The sequence below is a fragment of the Drosophila persimilis genome, unplaced genomic scaffold, assembly GCF_003286085.1.
Source record: "Drosophila persimilis strain 14011-0111.01,24,50 unplaced genomic scaffold, DperRS2 tig00000520-arrow-pilon, whole genome shotgun sequence".
Lineage (NCBI taxonomy): Eukaryota > Metazoa > Arthropoda > Insecta > Diptera > Drosophilidae > Drosophila > Drosophila persimilis.
The window spans coordinates 4,605,312-4,629,761 of NW_020825317.1; the positions used below are offsets into that span (position 1 = coordinate 4,605,312).

The 24,450-nt window shown below is 47.0% G+C and overlaps 1 protein-coding gene across 1 annotated transcript in view; it reads left to right on the plus strand.

The window, feature by feature from the left end:
- The first annotated feature begins 8,905 nt into the window (after positions 1 to 8,905).
- LOC6596730 (microtubule-associated protein futsch) overlaps positions 8,906 to 24,450 on the plus strand; it is a 49,229-nt gene continuing 33,684 nt past the window's right edge. The window contains exon 1 of the mRNA XM_026990197.1: positions 8,906 to 9,805. Within this exon, the coding sequence (XP_026845998.1) occupies positions 9,310 to 9,805 (496 nt within the window). The 5' untranslated portion in view covers positions 8,906 to 9,309. The remainder of the gene's footprint in view (positions 9,806 to 24,450) is intronic.

Below are 24,450 nucleotides of genomic sequence, written 5' to 3' on the forward strand. Positions count from 1 at the left end.
CACCGAGCACCACCCAGCACCACCCTTCCACCTATTCAATCCTCACCTGCCTTGTTGTTTGTTTTTTCTCTCGTATTTATTACATTTCAATATTTTTGGCATGCTCCAACTTCAACTTCAACTTCAACTTCTCCATCGTCCTCGCCTCATTTTCTTATGCGAGGGGAGGCGGGGTACGGTGGGGCTGTGTGTCGTGTCGCAAACTTTTAAAAGAGCCAGCCCCAGTGGTGGGCCGTGGCTCATGGGCGCATGGGCGCAGGGGCATGGTCTGTAGGCATTTGCCTCGACTTGCAACCGGCGCCAGCCTCGTATATGCAACGCCGGTTCGTGTTAAGTTATAATTAAATGAAATCCAGCGCGGAATTCAAATTCAAATTTCGAATTTCGGCTCGAGGATTCGCCGTCTGCCTGGTTTGCTGTTGGTCTTTCTTTCTTTCCTCCTCCTTTCTTCTTCGTGCTCCTTCTCTGCCGTTCTCCCTTTTCCATCTCTCACTTCTGCATTGAATGGGAGTCTTGGGCCTCTGATTGGATTAAACTGGGCGTGGCTGGGCCTTGTTCCCCTGTGGTTCCCTCTTCCGCTGCTTCTCTCGTCTGTTTCCTTTTCCTCCTCCAGAGTGTGGCGGGTGCTGCACGAAGCCTCGAGACGAGCAACAGAATAACCGAAATTTTAATCGATTCTGTACACAAAATGCATGAAAAGATATGTTTATTTAAAGTAGTTTTTCACTATTATTCGATGCCGTCGTTTTAGTGCTCTTAACTTGAGCAAAACACTCATTTAATCTCAGCAAAGAAAATCGTTCTTTGTAAATCATTATACCCAGTACTCAAAGAGTACCCAGTACTTAAATCTTGTAGGAGGAGGGGTTTCGGACCCCATAAAGTATATCTCTCTATTATACAAAATAGTTTTGGGTTGTCGTCGTCGCCCGAAATTTAACTTTGGCGGGGGTTGGCAGGGGGTTTGTCCCCTAGTGCACCTGTGTATGTATGTACATATACTCTTAATAAGCATCGATATGTCGATATACACACAATTTTATACAAAATAAACATTAAAATTGAAAATCCAGAATCACGTTTCGATCGGATTATTACTATAGCCAGAATGAAATTAAACAATTTGAACCTTTACCTGTCGTTTTGACACCTGGCTTTCCAACACTATTACTGCACAACCAGATAAATTTTCGATGTACCCATAGGAACTCAGCAACGTATCAGAATTTATAGGATTTCGACTAGTTTTCTTGTCTACGTGTTGTCGTGACGGACAGACTGACAGATAGACATTGCTCTTTCGACTTGGCTAATGATGCTGATCAATAATATATATACATTTTAGGGTCTGAAACGCTTCATCTAGGTGTTACATCTACATCCACCACGAAACTAATTAGTATATCCCTAAACTCAAATAGACAAATTCAATTCTCATATCCCTTTAACATAATATTGACTTGGGGCAAGCCAAAAATGCCCCTCAAGCCACCACATGAAACTATGCTGGACTATGCTGAAAAGGTCCTAGTCGTGGCGCAGGAGGATCGCAATAGTCTGGATTTGGAAGCAGCTGTGTTCTTCTTAATGTTCGTTCAAATAATTCTTATTTAGGTGTGCACGTCCAATACACGTCAGCGTGTTCCGGCTACTTCACCTGAGCCGGGACCCAACCAAGGACCGATGGCTGATGACCTACAGAAGACTCCTCCACAGATCATGAATCCCTCTTTCGATCGTGACTTGGATTGCTTACCCCAAAGGTAAGCACATTAAGCGCGTTCACCAGAACAACGTAATCAGCGCTCAGTGAAGTGTCGCATCCGTCATATTTTGAGTGCCGGTGAATGCGTATGCTGCACAGCCTACTTTCGCGATTCGTGACGTTGTAAATATAATCGGCTCAGAGCCTATCGATATAGGTACAAACAGCTGTTTGCGTTTTTCGGTATCCGAGGAGAAAGACAAAGCTCGTAAGGAGAAGCATTTTTGAGGGAATTTTGGTGGATGGGTTAGATGTCGATAAACTGGATAGAAAGTACAGAACTGCACACTGTATCAAATCGAAGTGGAAAATTTCTTCTACAAAACCGATGTATTGTGTGGAATTCATAATTTTCTTATTAATTTGGCGTTTTTACGTTACCAATTGAAGATGACATTTAGTTAAATGTAAATAATAATATTCAATTTTCACACTTCCGCATGATCTCTCTCTCTCTCTGTGTCTCTCTCAATTTTGCTCGCACTCGTCATGAGAGATGAAAAAAACATACAGAACAAGGACTTTGTTTATCGCCTTTGCACCTAATGACTAGAACGATTAGAATTTTAAAATATTTTATCTGTTTTCATTTTACCGTTACATCTCTACATTTCACTCTCTCTTGTCTCACAAGAACACCAGCCGTTATATCTCGCTCCCCTCTGCCAATGGGCGCACACTGCAAGAGGAAGCGGAAGTGAGAATTTTAAGAGGGTAGCGAACCCATTGAACTTTTGGTTCCTTCTGGCTATAATAACAATCCGATCTGATCCAGATTCGGCAGTCTGCTAGATAAGTGATTCTGCACATTCGGTCTTCTCGACTTTTCAACATTTTGTATGCCACAGATTTTATTTCTTTTTGGTGCAGTAGGGGGCGTTGATTCAGTGTCACAGGATCACAGGAGATTGCACATTTAAAATTTGGCTTCTCTAGTTCTTATAGTCTCTGAGAGCTGGCCGTCAAACAAGACTGACAGATGCACGGACGGACTAACCGGACCGACAGACATACATACATAGCTCTGTCAACAGGGATCATGGACAAATATACTTTATGGGATCGGAAACAATTCCTTCTGGGTGGTACACACGTCCACTTTCACCACAAAACTAAGATATCCTAAACTCTTTGAGTACCGGGCATAAAAACAGGAAAGGTTTGTACACTTAATATCTTTGCAAATTGCTCTCAACATTTCAAATATCAGTAAAAAAAATCTTATACAGGTATACCTACCCAATCTTTGGTAATCATATTTTGGCTCATGTCTAGGTTCGATTGTGGTCTCTTTTTTGCTGAACATAGAGCTACCTAGCTACTAAGAAAATTTAACTTTTACATACATTATTTCTAGCATTTTTTTGTAGGAATGTAACGTAACCCCAGAATAGATATGGCCATATATTTTTGTGTTCCCATAAGAAAGGTTCCTTCTAAAGGCTATCTGGACAGCTTTAATAGGTTTATATGTCAATATTTAGTATGTATTTACGTAGGTATGCAAATCTAAAGTCGTTATGAGGGTATCTCCGGCAATCTCTGAACTTTCCTGCATTATCCGATATCCCGAGGCATTTCCTGCGGCCACATTTGCATTCCATTTCTGGCATTTCCCGACGGCATCGCCAATCATCGGACATGGGACGCTGCTCTATCGTACGCTCTATCCGACCGGCTCCCCATCCCCCAAAGCAGCCCTCCTGCACCACCCTGAAGGCTTGGCGTTTCTCTCGCTTTCGTCGGGAATCAGCTGTTCGGCTAGACCTGCGCCTGCGCCGCTGGAAGCATTGACAGAGAGAGGAGCGCGGTGCGGGGCTCCGTCACATGTTTCTGCGGCTCGAAGGGGGCCCGAAGGGGCTTCCAATGTGCCAAAAAACGAACGCAGCCTGGGCCGAAGAAGAGGAGCCAGCGCCCGAAGACGAAGCGGTTGCCGATGCTGAAAGCCGAATGCCGCAGTGTGTTAGTGTGTTTTGCATTGGATTGGAAAAATGTGCAAAAGGTTGTGAGGGAAATGAGTAATGGGTGGGTGAGTGGAGGGGGTGGGTGGTGAAGCGGCAACGGGAATGCCAGCACTCGCTGGTCCGAACAGCAGCAGTAGCAGAGCCCCAGCAGAGCCACAGCAGAAGCAGAGCCCCAGCAGCGTCCAGAGTCGTCAGAGTCCAGAATCAGCCGAGAGCAGCAGTCACCAGCGAAAAAAAGCTAAAAAATATAACCATACCACAGCTAAAAAAGCGAACATTGCTAAACTGTTTAATGTGGAATAGTTGCGAGCACTCGCCGGAGCTCGAACTTGTGGCAATCAATCAATTAGGTGCAACGGGGTGGCGCCGCCCCGCTGGTCTCGACAGCGCCATCATCAGGAACAGCAGTAGCAGCAGCAGCAGCAGCGGCGGCGACAGCATAAGCAGCAGAGAGTGTGACAGCAGTTCAGCAGTTAAAAATCAATATCCGTCTAAAGTTTATTTCGGTTTCGGGCAACTCTGAAACTTAAAGTTGTCAACGAGCCAGCAGAAATATTCTCAACCAACAAACAATACTTAAATTAATTATAGTTTTTGCCAATTGCTTTATGCCAATCGCGTCCGCTTTGAGTGCTGAAAATATAACAATATAGTAATCCAGATAAAGTGTCCAGAAGTCCATTTTTTGTGCATAGATATTAAAATAGAATAAATTAAAAACCCAAGAGACAAAGAGAGAGAATAAAAGCTTTAAAACCAGAACGAGACAGCAAATAGCAACTGGTTCCATCCAAAGGAAATGTGAAGATTAAACCATAATAATACCGAGCAAAACTGAAGTGAAAATACCAAATATCCAGCAAAAATACTACAGGTATACCAGATAAAGCAAAAGGTGAGTAAAACAGCGAGAAACAGAGTGGTAAAGATAGGGGGTGGGGTGGGGAGAAAGTGTCGTAGGTCAGGGCAATGGCTGACTGCATTTCATGATCAGACAGCAGGCATCTCTCTGCCCCGCTGTGCTCTGCTCTGCTCTGATATGCTGGGCATGACATGCGGTAGGGGGGAGGGTGGCGGCATAACTTTGCATGTTGCATCCCAGCACACAGCCGCAGCAGCTGCAGCAGCAGCAGCAGGAGGGACCAAGATGCCAAGATGTGCGGCATGCCTCAACTTCAAAATTCCAACGGTTGGTTGGTTCGCTCAGCTGAGCGTTACACAAGCACACACATTCCCCCCACCCACACATGCAAACGAGCACGAACAGGCAGCAAGAGTCAGCTGTTTTTAGTGGGTGCCAGACGGGAGGGTGGCACGAGCACGCGACACTCAGTCGAGCCGAAGCCCGAAGCTCGTACCCGAATAGCCGGCACCCAAACAGCGGCAAAATCAATATTTCCACGGCTCCATGGCAGCTGTTCGCGCCTCTGCGACGCTCTTTTTATTGTTGTTGCTCTTTCTCGTGCGGTTGCGGTAGACCAAATCAGATGGTAGGAGGGAGGGGGTCTTCCAGTGGGAGGGAGTCCATGTAGGCCCATTCCATAGATCGGTTGTGGGAGCAACTAAAGAACTCTTCTGTGGGCACCACCGGTCAAGGAGTACATGGCATGTACGAATCAATTCGAATCTTAATTTGATGCCATCTGGAAGTCAGGCAGATGCCCAGTCACCGATCCTCGCTCGCATACCGTTTCCTCCTAACGGTTACTGGAAATTGCGTAATTTCATTAGCTCCTTCCAGGCCTGCGCCGCATTCCCGACAGTCGGCTTTCCCGACACTGTCGACTGTCCACTGTCGCTGCGCTGCCAGACAGTCTGCCGGTCTGCCAGTCTGGGTCTGCCTTCAGTTGTTGTTCCCCGAGTGTCTTGTGCAGGTTGCAGTGGTACCAGCTTGAGAGAGAGCCGTTCCTTTAGCCGGCACAAACCGCCTGAGACTACGTGAATTCTGAACAAGTAAGCAGAAGGGCTGCTCTTACAAAATGGGATCTCTTGATACGGAAAATCGACAATTGTTGAAGGATGAGTCTGGGGCAGGGCCACTGAGCTGGAGCCGGGCTGGCCGGGACGGGACCAATGCCGGTGCCAATGCCGGGTACCGGTACCGAAACGAATCGGCCCCCCAAAAACGAGGCGAAATCGGAACGAACCGAACGGAATGGCATAACCGTTAGCTGGAAGCGGCGAATCAGCATTCGGCCGCCCCGAGTCGGCCAACAACAACAAACAGCTGCAGCGAGGGGACGAAGACAACGACAACGACAACGACAACGACGACGAGCCTTCCTCTCGGCCCACAGCTGTGCAAGGAGGCGGGCGGCGCAGGGCTGGGCTGGCATCGCTGCGCCAGCCAGCCCCAGCTGGAAATTCCAATAACAGCAGCAGCTGAAAACTGGAGTTACCGACTGACGGACGCCGCTGTCGCAGTCGATGGCGCTGCCGCTGTGGCTGTTGGTGTTGCTGTTGCTAGCGTCGTCGTCGTCGTCGTCGTCGTCGTCGTCGTGGCCGTCGCTTCGTGGTGCCACTTGCCTCGTCCGGATAATCAGTCGTCGTCGAGCTTTCAAAACGTTTGCAGCAAACGGGAGAACACACGCCAGGGATCGAAATCCAACCAAGAGCAGCCAAAAAGCAGGAGACCCAGAGATACCAAAAGATAGAGAGAGATAGAACGAGCGAGAGATAGAGAAAGAGCCAAATGTAAATCTTAAGACGGTGTGGACAGAGAAGGAAGTTGCAATTAACTATACGTTTTTTTTCAAGTGCTCCTTTTTTTACTGTGGCTTCTTTTTTTGCGATGATATCATATAACGTGCTGCAAGAACTGGTGCACACTCCACCACAACACTCCACCACTCCACTCTCCACTCCCCGGCACTCCCCCACCAGCACGTGCTTTGCTTTCCACAATGTCTGTATGTGTGTGACCTATTGATTCTACAACTTCCTTTGGCGATGGTGCAACTTCGGCTTCCGCTGCAAGAACTCGCATTTCCCTCCCCCTCCCCCAACCCCAACCCCAACCACACACGTCCCACTCCCACAGTCGATCGATAGGTACTTTGGACTGTCTGTCCACTGATCCACTGTCCACAACAGATCAAAGCTGCAGACAGATCTCCCCCGGAACCCTCCTCCTCTGGACGGACTTATGTGCGTCCCGAAATAGCAGGAGAGAAAACTCATCCATCATGCACGGCCGCCGGCAAACGGCAGGGCGGACGAAGGGGGTACAGGGAATGTCCTACCAAATGCAGGCCGGCAACTCCGCGGCCGTTTTCTGGTGAATCATTCGGAGTAGCGGCAGCACTGGAGCGAGACATGGGACCCCCCACCCCGGCCTGGGGCACGCGACCGACTGCAGGCCGGGTAAAGGGGGAGACACACAAGTTGAAGGATTACAACAGCAGCAAGGGCGACAGAAATATCAAAAGGAGTTATTCAGCTCGCCTCCTCCGCCGCCACCAGGGCCTCCCCCTCCCTCGGCCCATCGTGGCTTTTTATAGTTTTCGCATGCACCCGGCAATAAGGGAGGACGGAGAGTGGGCTGGAGGGGAGGGATTGGTGTGGCAGGCTGATGACGTCGCCTGCCACGTCGTGGTTGTCGCCGTTGTCGTTGCCATGGAGCGCGTCCAAGCGATGACGACATCTTTTTGGGGCGTGTGTCTGTCCACCCAGGGATTCGCTGATTTTACCCCGTGTCCCATGCCCCTTGATGATGCATATGTGCGCTGGTCTATATCTGCAAGACGGACAAAGTTCAATGCATTTTATATTTGCAGAGCCGAGGCGGACGCCTCCTGTCTGTGGCTCGTCTTTTTATAGCCACTCCTCCGGCGGCCCTGCCTCGCCCGACTCCTGGGCTGTGGCAGTGTCTGTGTCTGTGTCTGTGCCTGGTCTATGTGGCAGCTAGCTCCGCTGGGAGACCGAATGTTGGGGCACAGATGGAGAGAGCACGGAGTGGAGATGACAGTCATATTTCGATGGGCATTACGCAACGGAAGAGGGAAAATCAGACGAGGAACTATCAGACGGTGAAAGAAGGAGGATTTCATTAGAACAGAAATAGGAGTATTTCTGTTGCAACTTTTTTCCACGTTCAGAATCTGTAGAATAAGAGGAATCCAAAATATATTTCCATCCAACTTTCGAACCATTTCCACTATTCACTTGCCAGCTACTTGGAGAGATTTTGTTCAGGAGCTCATAAAGGGGTATTCCTGGAGAATAGTTTACTGTGTGGAAAGTAGTGTAAAACAAAATGAATAAAAAGACAGAGCGACTAAGAGACAGACAAATAGACAGACCATCGACCACCGCTATATCCTTACGATCTATAACGATCTCCTCTTCCTTTGCAGATCCGACGATAGATGGAAATAGTGTCGCCGTGCAAACGCGGAGAGAGCTAAAAGCGAACAGTCCAACTGAGAATTACTATAGCCCAAGAGCTATAGCCGAGAGAAGAAACGAGATCGGCTCGGATCGCTCCTTGATTCATTTCAGACAAAAACGAGAGAAAAGCCCCAAAGTGAGAAAAACCAAAAATCGAATTTTCATGTTTCAAACACAAAAACCAAACACAAAACCAAAATTATTATTGATAAACTATTACGAATAAAAGCAAAAAGAAAAACCAAAGGTAAAGTAAAAATTGCTAAAAGTAAAAAAAAACGCTACTCCAAATCTTCACTAAATATACGATATATATATATATACGATACGTATAATACGTATGTACGTATAATATATATATGCATATGTTTAACTAATAAAATATACTTCAGAGAACACGCCAATTGCCGCAAAAAACAACCAAACCAACAAAAACTTACTCCAAAAGAAAAAGCAAAGCAAAAAATTAATAAAAACCAAAGAGATTTTCATTCAACAAAAACACTGACCACAGCTTCAAGAAGTGTGCACAATAATAGCAACAAAAGAAAAATACAAGAAAAACCAAAAGACTAGCCAAAACCAATTCCAGAGATATTAACAAAACAAAAAAAAAAACAAAACAAAAACCAAACCAAACGACACGAAACGAAAACCAATTAAGCGAACAATTCTCTAGTTTTCTCGGAGGAAAAAGCAAAGGAAAGACTGCGCCAAAAGTCACGGCCAGCAAACAACTAAAAGTACAACAACAAAAAACGAAAACACAAACAAAACCAAAACCAAAAGGAAGGAGAAAGAAGAGAAGAAGCAGCAGCGGCAGCAGCAGCAGCAGAAGAACAACAACCATCCGGCAGAAGCTGAAGCAGAAGCAGAAGCAGAAGACAGCGTCACGCACCAAAACTCGCCCCTCAGTTGCAGTCGCAGTCGCAGTCCGCAGCGAACGGTTTTCCGCAATATTTCCAAGAAATTTTGCGAGTGTTTAATAAAGACAGAGACAGAGCAACATCTAGAGAGCGAGTAGTGGAAGTGCCAGTGCGATAGGGAAAGAGTGCGAGGGAGCACACAATATTGTTAATCGGTTAACCATTGTATTTTTTTCTAAGTGTAAAAAGTTTTTTTGCCTGTGTGACAAACAAAAAAGCAAAGACAAATCCAACAAACAATAACCAACAACCAACAACATCTGTGATGGGAGATCAGCCAAAGGCGACAACAACAACCACCAGTGGGGGGGCGGCTGCAGGAGGATCAGCAGCGGGATCAGTAGCGACTGAGGGCGACACCGTGATGGCCGCCGCGACCCAAGAAGCCGTGGGCAGTGCCATTGCCATGGCCAATGGAAACGGCAACGGCAACGCCAACGCCAACGGACCGGAGCATCCACCGCCGGAGTCGCAGGAGCCAGGTGGTGTCGAGGGACAGGTGGACAACGAGGTCGGTGGTGGCACTGATGTCGGTGACGATGCGGCCACCGATGCCGGGGCAAGCTCTCTGCCACCGTCGGAGATCGGTGGTCGGGCACCGCTGGATACTGCCGGCTCGGACGGCGGCGGTGTAGCCTCCAGCCTGGCCGGTGGCATGGTTGGTCCGCCCAGCCCCCTGACAGGATGCTATCTGCTGATCGTGCTCGGGGAGCCGCATTCCGAGGAGCACAAGGACAACATCTTGCAGCATCTGTTGAAGGGTGAGTACGCCACTAGAAAGTAGAAAGTACACATGTATATATGCACATACATATGTAGATTCCGTACCTTCCACTGAAATCTTAAGTAGAAAGTCTGGCGTATGCAAATGAGCCGCATGCTGGAATGATGTGTGCAGCGTCATGCCTCGGCAATTGGCTTCGCGTGCCCCGTCCAGCCTTCAGCATCAGCATCATCTTCAGCTTCATCTTCATCATAGTGTTCATTCCATTCCAATCGAAACCCCACCTCAATCCACCCACTCCCACTCGTTTTCACACTTTGATGATTCCGCCATCCAATTAGCTGGAAAGGCCGAGAGCGGGAGAGCATTGAGAGTGGGTTTCATATTCATATTCATTTTCATACGAGTATTCATTCACTTTTCTTCCATCTAGTTCTTCTACTACATATGTGAGCTTGTCTGACACACTTTCTTGAGATATTCTGTTCTTCTGGAGCCTCTGCATCCGATGGCATGCCCATGGCTTTGCCTTCGCAAAGAGCAGTGGGAGTGTCCCACTCAATAATTACCTTGCAGCATGGGCTAATCGAATTCCCAGGATGATGGCAGCTCTTCTGGGCAGGGCCTGCCATGTCCTGCCATGAACTGTGGGAGAATGGCGCTGGCAATTCGATTTGAGGAAATTGCGCATAAAAGTATGCAGTGGGATGCACTGCACCCGTCTGCCCGTTTAATTAAAATTGGAAAACACACACACACAGAGGTACACTTGCTTGCCCCACGTGGCACACACAGATCCAGAGAGAAAGAGAGAGAGAGAGAGAGAGAGACACACAGCACAAACACTCGCGGATTGTTTACTTTTAATTGTATTAATTATTTTCATGTTGATTGCATTACAAACAGCAACAGAAAACAGAGAAAAAAAACAGCAAAGACAACAAAGAGTCGTGAAAAGGGCAATTGGGTCAAACGGCAAGGGGTATTAAGGCAGAAGGTGAGGCTGCTGCAGTTCTGCGAACTCCGAGCGGAGAACCCTCTGTTCGGAAGGCCTCTGTTCCAAACTTTATGCGCGAGTGTGGCTGTGCCTTACCTTCACAGAAAAACATACCTTGCCACAGAGCGTGCAACCAAAAAGAGAGCCTGAGATCACTCACGTTGCTCGACTCATCCGTAACATCCGTATCGTATCAATAGAATCCTTTACTGCCAAGCTGCTCCGAGAGAGAAAGAGCGAGAGAGAGGGTGCCAGTCAGGGCCTAGCCTCACCTTTCATGCGAAACATACCTTGCAACAGAGTGTACACAAAGAGAGGAACCGAGTGATAGCGATGCTCGTCGACTCATCCTGTTATTGCACAGATTATTAACAAATATTTGATTTATGCAGGCGACAAACCAGAATGTAAGCAAAGGACTTTAGAGAGAGTCTGCGGGGAAGAGAGCGGAAGTACAGTCCATTGAGAATTGAGGCGCCGTGGGTGTGGCATAATTGCCGGACACATGAACCCCCAATCGGCAACACCCCCCAGCCCCGATCCCTTTACCCTTTGCCCAATCCCAGGGCGGAAATTGCACAAAACTTGTCCGTGCGGACATGAAAATTAGTCGCCAACCGAGCGGACTCACAAGGGGAAGCGGGGAAAGGGGAAGGGAAAGGGTTAGCAATGGGTCCAACGGAAGAGGCAGAGGTATGGATTACCTGGAGGCTTAGGCGAGAGGTGCAACACAACAAAAAAATAATGTGCAGAAAACACCAAATGCAAAAGCACAGCTTGTGGAAAAATTTGCAATGTTTGCTCCGTGGTTTTCCCCCCTAAAACACACAGAGGCCCAGAGGTCCAAACGGGGTGGGAGGAGCTGAAGCGATGAAGGGGTTACCAACCTCTGCGGCGGCCTCATTTTATAATTGATTTTGAGGAAAAAGCGCTCAAATTTGTGGTGGTGGCGGTGGCTGTTCAAACGGAAACCGAAAAACAAACTAACCAGGAAATTGGTAGTGACAGACCAGTGGGGTGCAGACAGGGAGACGCTAGAGGGAACAGGGGACTGGAGAAGGGAAATCATTGTGCTCCAATTATCCCTGAATCCCCATTAAATCCTTAGCCCTCTGGTGGCAACTGTAGAAGGATCTTTTGATCAGGGCTTCATACGGTATAAATAGAAAACGAGAAATGCGTGAAATAAGTACTATTTATTGGACAACATGTGTCTCCAATGAAATTCCAAATAGAGTTTTCTCCCACGGAGTAGCTTAGTAGTTTAGGATGTATTTTCATTAATGATGGAAGTGATAATTGCAGAATCCATATAGAAATACATCTCCGGAGTACCTTTTTGTGACTGGCGATGGTGTCGTCTTTCTTCTAATCACGCCCTCCTTTATCTCTCACTCTTTGTGGTAGCACTTCCTTCCTTCTCTCGCTCTCCCGCTGTGGTAGCACTGTGGTTGGTGTCGCTTTGCATTTGCAGTGTTGCAAGTGCCTCCTGTGGACCACTTGAGCCGCGGCACTTGATGCCACTTTACTGAAGTTCTGGCGGGGGGTTGTGGGAGGAGGCTCACGTGATTATAATAATTGCGTTGCTGTTTTTTTGCAGCCAGCTCTTTGTCTTCTTTCACGTCTCTCCCATCCGCTCTCTCTCCCTCTCTCTCTCTCTTTCATTAATTTTTTGGCTTTCTTTTTTAATTAACTTAGGAAGAAATCAATAAAAAAAATAAAGCGCGTCATTCAAGGTCAGGTCGTGGAGGGGAGGGAAATCACATAACATTATTATGACAAATGTTGTCAAAAGAGAGAAGCGGAAACAGGGCTGGATGGGCTGGAGGGGTAGGCAACGGGCGTGGCCACTTGTGTTGAGGCCCAAAAATCGATCAAATAAGAGGCACAAAGAGACAGAGAGAGGGAACTATAGAGAGAGAGAGGAAGTAGCTTGAAGGGGAGATACGATAGAAAAGTGGAGCGTGACGGGCTTCGATTTTGTACATATTTTTAGATAGTTACCCAGAAAGAGGAAGGGTGGAAGAAAAAGGGAAGGAAAGGGAAGATAAAGACGAAAAAGAAAAGCGAAGGGGCATAGTTTTGAAGGTGGAGAGAAGAGGAAGAGCGGACTCCAACAGTTGACGCGTGATTGCATGACAATGTGTGTGGGATACGACAGCTGAACAGGACACATAGGATGCCACAAAACGACAGGACGCTGTACTGCACTGGATCCCTCGCCGCGCGTAAAACGTGGGACACACTACGTGACCACTCCCCAGATCTCAGCCCCTGGCCCTGTGTCTAGCTCTGGCTCTGGCCCAAAGCTCGACACGTTCACTCGGACAACAAAGTCGCGTTGACAGTTGCAATGACAGCAGTTTTAGCAGCAGCAAACCCCACCCCCAAAACCCGGTGCATCCAGAGGGTGGAAGAGAACACTGAACCCCAGTAAATCTAGTGGCATGAGGAGTGAAGGATTATGGGGGCTGGAAGCATGAGGAGCACTGGATATGTGAACAGTGGATATGAGGATCATTCTGTGTACAACATGTTAAAGAACCATTTCTATACGTTTCATATGGCGTGCACTCAATCATCGATTTTCGAGCAGAGCGAACATAGATGGTTGGAAGATAGGCTTGAGGATCATGTTTGGGATACATATGGATTGCTGAGCACCTGTTTCATCGCCTTGTACAATGTGGCGTATACGTATTCTCATTGGAATGGGGCTGGATGTTTTTTCTTGCTATAATAATTATCCAATCTGATCTAGATTCGGCAGTCTAGAAGATATGGTCTTTCTGGTATCTTTAAAATTGTGGATGCCACAGTTTTTCGTCCTTTGTGGGGGCGGAACGGGACGAGGCCAAATTTTGAAACAAACTTCAGTGCGATATCCCAATAGTCTGGATACAAAATGTCGTTGCTCTAGCTCTTATAGTCTCTGAGGAAATGGCGCAATCATCTCGGCTATAGATGCTGATCAAGATCAAGAAGCGGAAACGCTTCCTTCTGGGCGTTTTCCCCATTTTCCCCACAAATCGAATATACCCCTATACTCACTAGTGGGTAGCTAACTTTTAAGCTTCTCCGTCAGAGAGACAAAGGGAGTGAGTGCAAGGGCAGGGAAGTCAGCCACTGGAAATTCTTGAAGCACAAACAATGGGAAACATGCTGGCTATGAAAAAAATGGGGGGAAGGTGTCGCAAAGAGTTATATTCCAGCAGATCTTGACGGGCATCTCTTCTCTCCCATCTCTTTTGACCGTTTCCCTTCCCTGGTTTTGGATGCGCATAGAAACCAAGGTGGCGTATACGCAATCATCGATTTGAAATAGAAGCAGCAAACGACCGGTTCTTTCGTTGGCGGTTGGTGGTGGATGGCTAGTTGCGGTGGTTAGCATCCGTGTGCGGGGCTTGCGTCACCAATAAGCACACACACCTACACAGAGAGACATTAAAAATGCTTTTATTGCAAATTAATTGCTTTGAAGTGCACTGCGAGGCAGAGGGTTTGAGGCGCGTTTGAGCCGCCCGCAGACCATGCGACGCACCCGTGGTCAGACCACATGCCACATGCCGCACCCCACAGCCACTCTCTGCCGCACAGACCCTCCACCTGCACTCCTCCCTCATTTTCGGGAGGGGCATGGCTCACGTTACATTGGTTTTCAGTTTAATTAGTTTTCGTCGGGCTTGAGTTTGAGCTTGAGTCCGTGCGTGTCATTAAATTTGCAATTTAGTTTTGCCATTATTCTAATGAGGAAAATGATAGTGACAATGCTACGAAAATGCAAGGAAAATGGGGGAAAATTTCTAATGAGCGAGCAAACCGAGAACGGAATAGGAATAGAAATAGAAACCCGAACCGAAACCAAAAGGAACTCCAAGCGAAAAGATGGTGGTGGAAAACACATCTCTCTGATTGAGTTGACCCATGGCCTTCTTTGAACCGTCGTGAAACCTGAAAGGTTTTGATGCCTAATTAGTTGCGAACTGTTTTTGCCGTCCGATAGCCATTCGCTCTAATTGGCCAACAAAATTCCACCTGGCCACCGACAAAATTGAAATGTTCAATGGGAAATTCATGAGCTGGAAGCGGACTGGGAGAGTGGAGCATGTAACCTGCCCCCTATCTCTCTCACACGGCGTGGCTTAGCAATAAAAGGTATTTATCCGCGTTGATCCCAAAACACTTTTTGGCTCACAAAACTTTTGGCCATCGCCAACACGAAAATAAAAACCCAATTTCCAAGCGGCAATTTCATGAATTTTCTCAACTATTTTGGCAATGCCGTAAAGAAAATAGAGGTCGGTCCCATATCCCCCCTATCCTTAGCCCACTCTCCCGTCCACCCGTCCACCCGCTCCAGCTTTTCGGTTTACTTAAGAAGTTTTCAGTTCTTTCGAGAAATCAGGGGAGTAACCGATTCATGGAGTATCCATTGGTTGATGCACACATGAAAGAATGGAAGAGGGGCACTTTGGGATGGGCTCACAGAGTATTCCTCGGGTCTAGGGCATCCATTTTAATGCGCACACGTGACTACAGGGTACGAGGATGCCAGGGTACAGGAAACCGTACACACAGAGGGCACAGGATGTTGTGGCATGGCGATGGACATGGACAGCCATGAAATGTATTACTCCACTTTGGCAGGCGCCTATTTTCGCTTGCACCTGAAATGCCAGACGAAAATGTTGCTGTGCAACTTTGCCACACACACATGCCGCATGCCTACATATGGTCCTCCTTCGAATGTTGGATGGCCATAAAAATTGCTTATCCTCATTTCATTTAAAGTGAAATACAATTCGGCTAATGCAATTGGCACACGAATAAGGACGGATGGAAGGATGCGGACGGTGGATGGTGGTTGGTGGTTTGATGCCGCCTGTAAACACTCACGTAACTTAAAGCCTTTCATTTTGATTAACGTTTCGGCTTTTACCATACTTGCAAAATGGTTTTATGGCCCCAAAGGGAGACGAAGCCGGAGGGCCAGAGGGCCGGAGGGAGGAAAAGCAAAAGGAAAATCTCCGGATCCCCGGTAGCTCCTAATTTTGCGGCTCAGCCGTAGAGAACTGCCGACCTATGCATGTCTGAGACGAAGACTCCGGCGGTGACTCCCCGACAACGTGAAAATCATGAAAATTAATTGCCAATCTGGGTCGGGTGCCCGAGCCCCACCCCCTTCGTGGCTTCTTCTGCTGCTGAGCTTGCCACAAATTAATGTGCCGCCATTTTGAATATTGCACTGTCTACGTCTTTAGGTCTCTCTCTACTCTCCACTCTATACTCTCTAACCTCTTCTCTCTCTCTTTCTGTTTAATTCTCTGTTTCTGACTGGGTTGGTGGGTGGTGGGTATGGTATGCAAATGATTGCCTCAAACTCCCAAAAAAGTCCAACAGAAGTCGGTCAAACGGAAGCTTCTACGTGATTCACTTGACTTCAAATCCGAACACCCACGAAAGCCACCTCCACCTCCACTCTCTCCTTTCATTTTCTCCACTCTCTTTAGCTAATTTCATTCAAGAATGGAATCCACTTTGTACTTTTGTATTTGAGTTTCTGATTGATTTGCCTTCATTTGCCAAACTTCCCCCGTCGTCTCCGTGTTTGAGTTGAAGAGAAGTTTGGTCTAGAGGTGGCAATGGAACTGCGGAGGAGCCTGATGACTTACCACAGGCAAGGAGGAATCACCAGAGTGTACCAATCCGCGGCAGCATGTGCCTTAAAAGGTGACATAGAGGCCAGGAGAGCTATCGGATAGGATCAGTCTATGCCACTGCTTTGAGCTTCAAGGGGATATATCCCACAAGAATCCCAGATTGGTACTTTGAAGATGGTCTTCCGGTGTGCTGCCTTCAATGGTCAATTCTTCTTTTTTTTCGATTATCATCCTTCAGTGCGCCTTGGGTGGTGGGATCTTTCCCATAGCTCCTTGGAACAACCGCCTGCTGCAAATAACTAATTACCTGGCTCTCGCGCTCAGGTGGCGGCCATAATTCATGTTGCGCCTCAATTATGGAAGTCAACGTGGATTCGACGAGAGCCTACTCCCCCTCGTGTGTCTCCACCAATCTCCCCCGACGTCTCTCGATGTCGCGTTCGATGTCCCTCTGGACGAACATGAAAATGTACTCGTAATTAATTGCCAGCTGGCATTTCTCTCATAAATCCCCATCTGCGCCAAGACGGGGGGAAACTTTCCCTTGTCAAAACGGAAACTGACACTGAAGTTGGAACAGAAGTTCCATAAGGACTTCGAGCCGAAGAGAAGACGGTGCAGACTGCATGCTGGAGGCTGCAGAAGGGACTCCATCTTTGTGTTTCTTTACCGTTCTCTTGTATCGGGAGGGAGTATCGATATTTGCAATTGGAATTCAATCAGTGGCCATAAATTCGATTTAGCATGAGGCATAAGTATCTTTGAGACAGCAAACATTTTGATTTGCGGAAGCAAGGTCTTGCCTTCGCATAAAATTGCAATTTTGATTCCTTTTCAACCATTTAAAATATACATATTTCTGTAATTTTATGGCAGCTGCTGCCCGTGTACCACTCCATCACTCCCCCACTCCCACCCTCAGTGGCTGTGGTGGGGCCTTGGAGGTGCCACAGCGTATGGCTATGTCGTCGTGTGGTGGTCGCCCTGGTTGGCCATTTTTCCTGCCGCTGACTGCTGGCTGCAATTTTCGTTTTGGCGCATTTGCGAAATTAAAAAGCTTCTTGCATCATCATCATCACAGTCCCCATCCTCAATGTTCTCATCCCCATTATGATGCTTGTGGTAGTCATCAAGTGATTTGTTGGTCGCATGCCAAGTGAAAACTGCGATGGCAATGGCGACGAATCACACATGTTCTGGGAGGGAGAACGAGGGAATGAACGGATGAAGGATGAAGGATGATGGGGGTTTCGGTTAGCCCTGACTTTGAGATACCATAGTATTGCCGGAGATCTGCAGTGGGTATTCTGGAATAAAACCTTTTGCCATGAAAATATAGAGATTTTAGGGCATCATAATCCAATTCCATCATAATCTCTATAGACTCTCTCTATTCAACTAGGGGACGACGGCGATACCCGAAGAATGCTTCTTAGAAGCGAAAAACGCTGCACCAGAGAATCCTTTCAAGCAGAATAAACACTTAATGCGTTGCCAACATACTATAGCTATCCATCTACTGATGCCACCCCCTTGAGCCCTCTAGATTTTCTGGAACTGCTGTCCAAACTGTAAAATGGATTTATTTTCCTTTAGTTTTTGCCCCAATTTATTTATTTATTTACTGCTCGCTTCATGCAAAATGTATTTGTTATTTATTTATGCTCTCCCTCTCGCCCACTCTCCTGTTTGCCTGGGTAAAACATAATCTCCACTTGGCTGCCAGGCTGCCAGGCTCCCAAGCTCCCAGGCTGCCACACCCCATCCCGCTCTCTGTGAAAATGGCTTATTGATTGGCTTGTGCATTAATTGAGCGTGAAAAAAGTTTTTTAGTGTGGTGGCTGGATGGAAAATGCACTTTCGCGCTTAATGGCATTTTCGCTTAAGTTGTGCAAAAAAGCAAAGCATACATTTTGGGGTATGCCGCAAAGAGCAAGATGCTGTCATTATAGAGGGGGAAAGGGGGTGATAGACGTGTGGATGCAACAAGGGGAGAAAGAGATGTCGAGGGCGAGAGAATACATGAAATTTTCAATCTACTGTCCCACCCAATTAATGATGAAATGGTGAGGATGACAGGCGGCGAAACACACCACACATGTCCTGTCTCTGTGTGCCTCTCTCTCTCTCCATCCGTGTGTGTGTGTGTGTGTGTGTGTGTGTGTGTGTGTATGTGTGGATCCAATTTTTCGCCTTGCCTGAGAAAATTGCGAAAAATCGTTGACAAATTGCATTCGAGGCGCCTCATCTTCTGGTTTTTCTTGGGTCCTCCACCCTCCTATGGCTCTTTGGCACTGACTTTTTACCTATTTTTATGCCCGCATTAGCGTCACCTTTCCCTACCAGCTCTCATCCTGTTCTGTCTCGTTGCTGCCCCACGTTATACCGTTGTTCGCTGTTCAATACAAATTCATTTCATTTCAATTCGAGCGCGATTCAATCTAGGATCTCGATTCACCTCAGGACTCAAAAAGACGTTCTTCAATGCGCTTTATTGCCCTTTAGCCGTGTCAGAGAGCATGTGTTTGTGTGGGTGAGTCTGTGGCAGATAATAGTTGCCCCAAGCAGCAGATGCCCCATTGTACAGAGCGAGAGGGAGAGATATTGCAGGGCTCTGCTTCACCCGTGGCATTCAACGTAGCCATCGCAGTAGTGAGGCATGAAATTGGAAATCCATAATGGCCCTTCGTGAACGAGCATATAAATGTGGATATGCCACACTTGCAGCAGCAGCAGCAGCAGCAGCAGCCATCAGCCATTGTGCACCTTTTTAAGGAGACATTTGCTGCAGATGGGGTACCGAAGCTCAAGTTGAAGGCAGCATCTGGTTTTGGGTGGCGCTGAGTCCATTCAAGTGTCCATTTTGCAGTCATATCAACCATTTCCTTGGAAAAATACAATATAAGATTATAGTTGCTAAAGTTTCCAATGAATTTCACATGTATTTTTTTTGTAGTTCCTATGAAAATACTATTTTTTCGGTTCAGAGAATCTTATTGTTATAGAAAAGAGATGTTTTCTGTGGGAGGATTCCATAAATAACCATCAAGTGGAATATGTTTAATGTGCCCATCGTTTTTCTAAGATATGAGAGATAAGAGAGATTCCTGAATCTCCGAGACTATAAGAGCTAGAGCATTAGGATTTTGGGATATCACTCGTGTGTTTCAAGTTCTTAATAGCCCGAATAAACAAAACAAGTTGAAGGGCACCTTTCGTTTGGCTCATTGAACACCTGGCTTTCGCAGGGCCATGCCGTTTTTAGTGCATACTTTTAGGATGCAAAGAAAAGGAGCCCCAGGTACCAGGAATTTTTGTACTTCAGCTGGACTGGTTTGCACTGCTCTCTTGTTCATTTTTCTATATTTTCTGAAGAGAAAATTGTGTCTGAAATCTGTTTAATCTTTTGATGCATTGTGACGGAGTTTTCTACGGAAATTGAATTATCTTTAAGCAATTATGTAATCAATTCTGTAATTCCGATGAATTTTCCGATAAGTGGATTTTTGCATTTCGGTTTTATATTCGATTTCCATTGATATTTCATTAGTTTGTTAATTATTCAAATAAAGAGTGCACACACATCAGATACTCCCACACACAAAAAGACAAATACAGACACACATTTATATGTACATATATGGAGATACAGATACAAATGGCAGAGGCATGTGCAAATACTATGTGCAATTATGCAATTAGTGGCAAACAATTAAGAGGGTGCAGCTTTCCGGGGGGTTGGGGAAGTTTTCCCACGCACACACAACGACAGAAAGAGAGAGAAGGAGAGAACTATAGTACGAAGGGGGGGGCGTGGCAATGGGGCAAGGTAGCACAAACAAAATGGTACTTAATTAGCTGCCGCTACAGTTACCATTTTGCAAACGACAATTACAGAAAGTTGCAGAAACGCAAATTGAATTGAGTTCGAGGAGAGTGAAGCGTAAGAGGGTGGATGGTGGAGGGGCTGGAGGGAGGTATTGCTGTTTGCAAGACTCTGCCACACCTCTCCTTCCCTCGGATGCTGTAGGTTCAAAGCGAAATGAACCGAAAATGTACATAAATTTGTGTATCTGGCAGATGGATTATTTTTAGAGTCATATTTTTTCTCTTTTAAACTTGAATTGCGCCGGGGGGCAAGTGGCATGGGGCAGCGTCAGCGTCAGCGGCAGAGTACTCCCCTCTCTCCCCTTTCTCCCCTCCCCACAACTCTCCCCCCTTCCTGTCATACGCAAAAATCTTCTGGCTTTCCTGCCATTCCGGCCAGAGGTGGTGCGGGGGGGTGGCCGCGGAGCAAATGCAAATTTATTTTTAGTTGCTAGTTGCTTTCTGCCGCGGCAGAGTATGCGAGTTCAAAATGTTGCAGTTGCAGTTGCAGTTGCAGTTGCCGCTGTGGCATCAGCCGGCGCGCCGTGGCGCGTGTTTTTTTTCCGCGTGTGTGACAGGCCCCACGTCTCTCGTGTGTGTCAGAAACGTTTCATATATATTTTTTGCCATTTGTTCGCTGTGCGCCTCCATCCCTTTGCCCCACACACTTCTCTTCCTCTGCTGCCGTTTCTTTGCTGTGGCAACCAAATCGAACGAATATAAACAAACCCTCAGAGGAGGAGGCACGTGACATGTGGCAGGGAGATACGATATTCAGCAAAAGAGCTGAAGACGGGATTGCGACCTGTCCATTCCTTTCCATTTTGCTTCATTCCGCACCATTTGTTCCCATTCGCCTCCCATCATTCCCTCCTGTCGTTTCCCCCTGAATCCCCTGTCATTCCATTTTCGTTGTCGTGTGTAAAGTGTTTTGATTTATGCACCATGTTTTCATGGCGGCAGGAGAGACTGGAGGCAGAATAAAATCCTAGATTCACACTGAAATTGGAATGCGAATTGTAACCACAGACCACGATTCAGGTTCCTGTCTCTCTGCCTCTCCTGCCCCTTCCTCCGACTGTCAGAAGCAGTCGAAAATATTCGTGGAAGTCCCCGGGGTGCATCCACAAAGGGGTGCACTTTGTGGCGGGGAGGCGGGCAGTGAAAGTTCGTTGATGGAAGTCCTGCGGAAGAACTATCTCCTGCCACTCCTGCAACCTTTTCTCTTTCATGGTTTTTCCATATTCGGAGATAATAGAATTTTGGGGATTTCATTTTTGGGGCATGCCCCATACTGCCACATGCTGCAAGTGCATGCTGCTGTTGGGTGCGAAAGGGGGCGAAAACACATTTATGAGCAATTTATGCAAGGCCATAAAATATGGAAAAAGAGTTCACTATGCCACAATCTCTTTCTGCTGCAATCTTTTCTTCCATACATATGTACATGCGTCGCTCTCTCTCTCTCTCTCTCTCTCTGTCTTTCTTTTTTGTCCAATCTATAGTTCTCCCTTTCTACACTATACATCTCCCTCTCTTTATATATGCACATACACACATGGGTGTGTGTATTATGTGAATCGATAAAGTGACATAAATTATGCGAAACTCGCTCGCACTTCCACCTGTGCTGCATCCTCCTGTTTCTGCCTACTGCCGCCTTCTGCCTCTTCTTTCTGCCCCACCCAGCTCATCCTGCCTCCTGGCTTGCTCTGTCATGAGTGGTGTGTTACTGCAATATTTATTGGAAAATTTGTTAGCTTCGTTTGTCCTCCGTTACCACAGTTTATGGCCACTCCATGGCTCCTCCATCCAATTTTCGCATTTGTATTTTCATATTTCAAGAGGCGCATTTTCCTGCTGTGGTATGGCCTTGCCACATGTCTTGTTTTGTGTCCACTATACGTTGTCCTCTGCCAGGGTGCTGGTGGTGAAGCTATAAACATTGATTAGCCATTAGGGGGAACAAAACACTTCAAAATATATATTGCGCATACGTCATGTGTGACAGGAAAAGAGCAGGCAGCCAGGCAGGCCGGCAGGAGAAAGGCAGAGATGGGCACACGGAGACATGTAGAGGGGGGCTGGAGATGGACATGACTCAACAATGAAAATTGGAATCAGAGTGAGAGGAAGAGAGCAGGATTTAGAACGGGGATTGGGAATTGAACTGTAGCAAATGGCGGACGCAATGACGCATCAATGCCCACGGCTGACGCAATTCTCGATTCCTCCAGCTCCTGGACCAAGGCATCGGTCGAGCATAGGCTTCGCATTGCATGAAAAGCATGAAAAGCATGAAAAGCAGCTGCAATCATCCGAATAGAAATCTGTGATAAAGCAGCTTAAAAGGGCGGAATATTAATTATTACTTCCATTTCGTTTGCCTAGTGAAACTTGTCGAAACGTTTGGAGTCGAGGCGTTCAAAGAGCCAAACGCTAGGTGCACAAATATCAGGGTAGTCAAACTCTGTTTATCGATCAGCACATTGATCAGCTATCGATAAGGCGGCTATCGCTCATCAATTAAAGGAATCTTTTGCGCAGCAAAATCCTCTCCCTCTCCCTCACTCTCTGTATCTCTTCATCTCCATTTCTCATCAGATGAACGTAGTAGTAGAAGGTCCTTCTATAGCATTCTGCCCCTTGCTACTTCCATAGTCATTGTCTCGCTGTCAGAGTCCCTTTGCTGGAAGAAAAGTCTACTATCAGCCAATTAATTACAATTCTTATCGGCAAATACATATCAGTGTGTGCGCTTTATACACTCTCTCCTCTCGTCCTGCCCGAGTATATCAACATCAACATCATCAGCGTTGTCCTTGTTCTATATCTGGCCCTGTGTCCGTCCCGTCGTGGGTCCTCTCATCAGGACACGTTTCTTATCGGTACTGGGCAATCAGGCGCAGCATTGTTTTCGCCATTGTTTTGCGCTTCCACATCCACTCTGACCTCTCCACACATACCCATGCCCTTCAAGCATGCATCCTCCACCTCCATCATCCGCCCACTGCTGTCACAACAATGAACTCCGGATATCCGAGGGCTTTCTTCTTCCTCCTCCTCCTCGGACTCTCTCCGGCGACTCTCTCTCTCTGTTTTCTTTACTTTCGATTCCCTTTAATTGTTATTGTCTCTTGAGGTTTGCTGCCACGCGGAAGAAGCGGAGAAGAACTGTCTACCACTCTTGGAGGGGGTGTCCTTCAGCCGTATCTCCCCATTATCTCCATACTGAATTCTTCATCCTCTATCCTCCATCATCTATCCTCCATCCTCTATCCTCCTTCCTCTTAAAGGAGCCAACCAGCCATCCATCCATCCATCCACTTGGCTCAATGTGCAATTAATGAGAGCAAGTGTTTAATTTCTTTTTAATATGTTTATTTATGCATTTCCAAACATTTAGCCCTTTTTGCAACACAGCTTCTCTACTGTGGCAAGAGAGAAGCGGAGATAGGGATAGAGAGACAGAGACAGAGGACACAAAGGCCTGAAAAGATGCAGGCGGCATCATTCGTTTGGCTGTGCAAACTTTTCAACGCGCTTCTCCGCCGCGCGGCTTCAAGGGTCGTTGCAACAACAACGGCAACAACGACAACAACGACAAGTGGCTTTTTTAGCTACATCAAAATCAACACGAACCCCAGACCAAGCCCCCATGCCCCGTGCCCATGCCCAACGCGACGACTCTCGAGTGGCTTTTAGTGGGGCGCCGCACAAAATTATGCAACTATTTTGTGCCAACAATCGAGTGGCAAGAGTGTCACAGGGAGGCATGGCATGGCGTCGTCATATCAGCAATCATTACGTTGAAAAACGGAAGCGGCATCAGATAGATGAAATGACATTGCATGCCACACACACACACACACAAACACACACAAATAGCTACAGGCACACACAGCACAAAGCAGGTGTTCGTGCAACACACGAGAGGAGTCCTGAACAGGTGTCTCTTTTCCATCCTTCTCTTTCTCTGTGCCACGCTTGCATTCGATTACCTGCTCTGTCGGGTCTGTCAATCGAATGTGGAGTGGAATGATGGTACGTGGAATGTGGCAAAACCACAGGGAAGGATATATGCCTGCAGCAGTTGCCCCACACGCAGTAGCACTGCCACACTGTCACTGCCACTTCCACAGCCATTACCACTACTGC